The sequence below is a fragment of the Vicugna pacos genome, unplaced genomic scaffold (genome assembly GCF_048564905.1).
Source record: "Vicugna pacos unplaced genomic scaffold, VicPac4 scaffold_20, whole genome shotgun sequence".
In the NCBI taxonomy this organism is placed as follows: domain Eukaryota; kingdom Metazoa; phylum Chordata; class Mammalia; order Artiodactyla; family Camelidae; genus Vicugna; species Vicugna pacos.
The window spans coordinates 80952965-80958964 of record NW_027328741.1 but is presented as its reverse complement, the minus strand read 5'-3'; the positions used below and the strand labels follow the sequence as shown (position 1 = coordinate 80958964).

At 64.9% G+C, this 6000-nt stretch overlaps 1 protein-coding gene across 2 annotated transcripts in view; it reads left to right on the top strand.

Moving 5' to 3' along the window:
• The first annotated feature begins 1471 nt into the window (after positions 1-1471).
• LOC140694057 (uncharacterized) overlaps positions 1472-6000 on the top strand; it is a 133946-nt gene continuing 129417 nt past the window's right edge. For both annotated transcript variants that reach the window (XM_072957522.1, XM_072957523.1), the window contains exon 1: positions 1472-5242. In XM_072957522.1, the coding sequence (XP_072813623.1) occupies positions 1618-5139 (3522 nt within the window). In that variant the 5' untranslated portion in view covers positions 1472-1617 and the 3' untranslated portion in view covers positions 5140-5242. The remainder of the gene's footprint in view (positions 5243-6000) is intronic.

Genomic DNA, 6000 nt, shown 5'->3' with positions numbered 1-6000 from the left:
CAAAACCATTTAAGATATTATTTCACATGTATTGGAAAAAATAATACGATGAAGTAAATTAAATCTAATAGTGTTAAAATATTCAAAGCCTTTCTAATGATAAAAACTTTAAATATAAAATATTCTACTTCAAAAATGCTTTCAGAGATGTTATAAATGGTGAGAGGATTATATATCATATATAGTTTTCTGTTTATGAATTTGATTATAGCAATGGAACAGTGTAGTATTAAATTTAAAAAAATGCATATCATTTGAAGATATAAATTAACCTCAAATTTGGGTTGTAAATAATTTTATATTTAGCTTTCAGTTTTCTTTATGCGTTTTTATATAATTTCAGGAAAATAATTATCATATACAAATGTACAGATCTGAGTTTTTATCTAATATGTCTCAATCTCAAGAGTTCTAAAACCCCTCCATTTCCTTCTTTCCTTCCTTCCTCTTTCCTTCCTTGGTATAAAAGTTAATTGTTGGCAATATTTTATCAGAACTTATAATGTGAATGAAGGATGAAAGATATATACATATATACACACACACATATAGTGATGATCCAACTTGGAATAAATATTTCCATATTTCTATGAAAAAATATGAATGAATTTAACTATAGTATGTAATTCCTTAACATTTTTCATAATATACAGTATATGTACTTACAACTTCATACAGTGAACTTAATTGTTGAATATCAACCTTCATGCATGGAAGAGTTTTTATGTTATTATAAAGTATACTTTAATAATTGTGATAAAGGAGAATTACATGATGTTAAGGAATTATGTTAATGTAATGGGCTTTATGAATTCACAAATTAGCTGAGCAATGAGAGTGATTGGAATTAGATAGGCAAATCCCTTGAGGGGAGTAGGGGATTGATCTGTAAAAGATTATTTCTAAGAGTGAGAATAGCATGTGCATGCCCCTGTAGCATGAGGGAACATAGTTAAGTACGAGGATTGTCAGAAGTATATCTATGATAATGATCCTGAAGGTGAACAAGGAGTGATTTGAAGCTACTAACAAGGGTAAGGCCAAATATGTAACAGTCAACATATTATAGCAGGCTGTCCGGCGAGCCGGCCCTCCGCCCGCGCCGCGGGGTGGGCAAGCGCCCCGCAGGGGTCTCGGGCTCCCAGCCCACTGCCCGGCCTCCCTGCCACATGCTATGCGTCATCCGGGGACGCCCCTCGCCAAGAGAGACCCTCAATCACAAGTCACCCGCCCTCCCCACCCTCCTCGCCGTGCCTTGCAACCCCGCCCCCGAACCGCCCTCCCGATCCCCGTGCAGTACCCCCCGTCCAACGCCGGGAAGAACGGCAGTAACTCCAGCAGCCGTGGCAGCTCTTTGAGCCCAAGGGGCGAGCGAGGCAGCCATTGGCGGAGGCCGCTGCCTCTGGCTGTCAATCCCGCGGCCCGGCCCCGCCCCACCGGCGGAGCGTGGCAGGACGCAGGGCCGCGGGGACTGTCGGGACGGTTCCAAGATGGCCGCGCGCTTGGGGTCCGCAACTGCTGGCGGCCCCGAGCCCCGTTCACTGCCACCGCTGCTGACCAGAGACGCCGGTCGGATCGGCGACCCCGGGGGCTGTCCCCGCGTGGCGGGAGGCCGCCATGGCGACCCTGGAAAAGATGGTGAAGGCCTTCGAGTCCCTCAAGTCCTTCCAGCAGCCGCCGCCGCCGCCTCAGCCCCCTAAGCCGGCATCGCAGCCGCCGCCGCTTCAGCTCCTTCAGCCGATACCGGCGCCGATACCGGCGCCGATGCCGCCTCAGCAGGCACGGCAGCCGACGCCGTCTCAGCCCCTTCAGCCGGCATCGCAGCCGCCGCCGCCTCGGCCCCCTCAGCCGGAACAGCCGCCTCAGCCGGTAACGCCGCCGATGCCGCCTCAGCCCCTTCAGCCGGCACCGCAGCCTCTACCGGCACCGCCGCCCGCCCAGCCCCCTCAGCTGGCACCGCAGCCGCCGCCGCTTCAGCCGGTACCGCCGCCGATGTCGCCTCAGCCTCCTCAGCCGGCACTGCAGCCGCCGCCGCCTCGGCCCCCTCAGCCGGAACAGCCGCCTCAGCAGGTAATGCCGCCGATGCCGCCTCAGCCCCTTCAGCCGGCACCGCAGCCTCTACCGCCACCGCCGACCGCCCAGCCCCCTCAGCTGGCACCGCTGCCGCCGCTGCTTCAGCCGGTACCGCCGCCGCCGCCGCCGCCTCGGCCCCTTCAGCCGGCACCGCAGCCGCTGCCGCCTCGGCCCCTTCAGCCGTCATCGCAGCCTCTACCGCCACCGCCGCCCGCCCAGCCCCCTCAGCCGGCACCGCAGCCGCCGAACCTCCAGCCCCCTCACCCGGCATCGCAGCCGCCACCGCTTCAGCCGGTACCGGCGCCGATGACGCCTCAGCAGGCACGGCCGCCGACGCCGTATCAGCCCCTTCAGCCGGCATCGCAGCCTCAACCGCCATCGCCGCCCTCCCAGCCCCCTCAGCCGGCACCGCAACCGCCGCCGCTTCAGCCCCTTCAGCCGGCACCGCAGCCTCTACCGCCACCGCTGCCCGCCCAGCCCCCTCAGCTGGCACCGCAGCCGCCGCTGCTTCAGCCGGTACCGCCGCCGCCGCCGCCTCGGCCCCTTCAGCCGGCACCGCAGCCGCCGCCGCCTCGGCCGCTTCAGCCGGCACCGCAGCCTCTACCGGCACCGTCGCCCGCCCAGCCCCCTCAGCTGGCACCGCAGCCGCCGCCGCTTCAGCCGGGACCGCCGCCGATGCCGCCTCAGCCGGAACAGCCGCCTCAGCAGGTAACGCCGCCGATGCCGCCTCAGCAGGCACGGCCGCCGACGCCGTCTCAGCCCCTTCAGCCGGCATCGCAGCCTCAAGCGCCATCGCCGCCCTCCCAGCCCCCTCAGCCGGCACCGCAACCGCCGCCGCTTCAGCCCCTTCAGCCGGCACTGCAGCTGCCGCCGCCTCAGCCCCTTCAGCCGGCACCGCAGCCTCAACCGCCACCGCCGCCCGCCCAGCCCCCTCAGCCAGCACCGCAGCCGCTGACCCCCCAGCCCCCTCAGCCGGCACCGCAGCCGCCGCCGCCTCGGCCCCCTCAGCCGGTACCTCCACTGCTGCCGCCTCAGCCGCCTCAGCCGGCACCGCAGCCGCCGACCCCCCAGCCCCCTCAGCCGGCACCGCAGCCGCCGCCGCCTCGGCCCCTTCAGCCGGCACCGCAGCCTCTACCGCCACCGCCGCCCGCCCAGCCGCCTCAGCCGGCACCGCAGCCGCCGACCCCCCAGCCCCCTCAGCCGGCACCGCAGCTGCCGCCGCCTCAGCCCCTTCAGCCGGCACCGCAGCCGCCGCCGCCTCGGCCCCCTCAGCCGGAACAGCCGCCTCAGCCGGTAACGCCGCCGATGCCGCCTCAGCCCCTTCAGCCGGCACCGCAGCCTCTACCGGCACCGCCGCCCTCCCAGCCCCCTCAGCCGGCACCGCAACCGCCGCCGCTTCAGCCCCTTCAGCCGGCACCGCAGCCGCCGCCGCCTCGGCCCCCTCAGCCGGAACAGCCGCCTCAGTCGGTAACGCCGCCAATGCCGCCTCAGCCCCTTCAGCCGGCACCGCAGCCTCTACCGCCACCGCCGCCCGCCCAGCCCCCTCAGCTGGCACCGCAGCCGCCGCCGCTTCAGCCGGTACCGCCGCCGATGCCGCCTCAGCCCCTTCAGCCGGCACCGCAGCCGCCGCCGCCTCGGCTCCTTCAGCCGGCACCGCAGCCTCTACCGGCACCGCCGCCCGCCCAGCCCCCTCAGCTGGCACCGCAGCCGCCGCCGCTTCAGCCGGGACCGCCGCCGATGCCGCCTCAGGCCCCTCAGCCGGCACTGCAGCCGCCGCCGCCTCGGCCCCCTCAGCCGGAACAGCCGCCTCAGCAGGTAACGCCGCCGCCGCCGCCTCGGCCCCTTCAGCCGGCATCGCAGACTCTACCGCCACCGCCGCCCGCCCAGCCCCCTCAGCCGGCACCGCAGCCGCCGCCGCCTCAGCCCCTTCAGCCGGCACTGCAGCTGCCGCCGCCTCAGCCCCTTCAGCCGGCACCGCAGCCGCCGCCGCCTCGGCCCCTTCAGCCGGCACCGCAGACTCTACCGCCACCGCCGCCCTCCCAGCCCCCTCAGCCGGCACCGCAGCCGCCGCCGCCTCGGCCCCTTCAGCCGGCACCGCAGACTCTACCGCCACCGCCGCCCTCCCAGCCCCCTCAGCCGGCACCGCAGCCGCCGCCGCCTCGGACCCCTCAGCCTGCACCGCAGCCGCCGCCGCTTCAGCCCCTTAATCCGGCACTGCAGCTGCCGCCGCCTCAGCCCCTTCAGCCGGCACCGCAGCCTCTACCGCCACCGCCGACCGCCCAGCCCCCTCAACCTCCACCGCCGCCCGCCCAGCCCCCTCAGCTGGCACCGCAGCCGCCGCCGCTTCAGCCGGTACCGCCGCCGATGCCGCCTCAGCCCCTTCAGCCGGCACCGCAGCCTCTACCGGCACCACCGCCCTCCCAGCCCCCTCAGCCGGCACCGCAACCGCCGCCGCTTCAGCCCCTTCAGCCGGCACTGCAGCTGCCGCCGCCTCAGCCCCTTCAGCCGGCACCGCAGCCGCCGCCGCCTCGGCCCCCTCAGCCGGAACAGCCGCCTCAGTCGGTAACGCCGCCGATGCCGCCTCAGCCCCTTCAGCCGGCACCGCAGCCTCTACCGCCACCGCCGCCCGCCCAGCCCCCTCAGCTGGCACCGCAGCCGCCGCCGCTTCAGCCGGTACCGCCGCCGATGCCGCCTCAGCCCCTTCAGCCGGCACCGCAGCCGCCGCCGCCTCGGCCCCTTCAGCCGGCACCGCAGCCTCTACCGGCACCGCCGCCCGCCCAGCCCCCTCAGCTGGCACCGCAGCCGCCGCCGCTTCAGCCGGGACCGCCGCCGATGCCGCCTCAGCCCCCTCAGCCGGCACTGCAGCCGCCGCCGCCTCGGCCCCCTCAGCCGGAACAGCCGCCTCAGCAGGTAACGCCGCCGATGCCGCCTCAGCCCCTTCAGCCGGCACCGCAGCCTCTACCGCCACCGCCGCCCGCCCACCCGCCTCAGCCGTCACCGCAGCCGCCGACCCCCCAGCCCCCTCAGCCGGCACCGCAGCCGCTGCCGCCGCCTCGGCCCCCTTAGCCGGTACCTCCACTGCTGCCGCCTCAGCCCCTTCAGCCGGCACCGCCGCCTCAACCGCCACCGCCGCCCGCCCAGCTGTGGGTCAGGAGCCGCTGCACAGACGGTGAGTCCCTGCGGGCCCCTCCCCAGCCCTGCGCGGGTCTCCGTCCCTCCCTCGGCCTCTCACGAAGGCCCCGAAGCAGTCCGGGCCCCACGCCTCTGCTTTCCCGGCTGCGAAACTCGGGAAGGAACAGGGCTGTGTTGTGATCGGGGGCCGCGCGTCCTGTTCGGCTTCCTCTGAGCCACTCCCCACCCCTCTCCTACTCTGGGCCAGGTGTAACATTTTGTCTTCCCTTTTCAACTGACGGTTTAAAACAGTGTTTCAGATAACTGTCAAAACACTGTACATGCAAAATACTAGGTTAACTTAAGGGAAGGAGTAGGAGAGAATGGGGAAAGGAGCGAAGTTCACCGGTCACTTCTGCGGGGGAGGGTTAAGTGGTCACAGTGGTGAACGCGTAACTGCTACATGGCCCAGTGCGCTTACCATCATAGTCGTTACTGTTACTAACCCCAGACAGTTCTGGTATTAAGGAGGCATGACCACAGAACATGTGCTCATTGAGCTTAATTTTACACAAACAGTAAGTTTTCCACGGAATCAAGACAGGCAGTAAACGCCAGCTGCAGAGGACAGCTTGTGCAGGGCTGGAAAAGAGCATGGCATGATCAGAACTTTAGTTTGACTGGCTTGAAATGTAGAGGGAAAGGGAAACTTCACACTGATGAATCAGAGAGGAGATAGCTGTTTTTTATTAAACTAAAATGGTTGAATGAGCCTTGTTGATTAATGATTTGCCTTAGCAATTTGAATTTGGATTC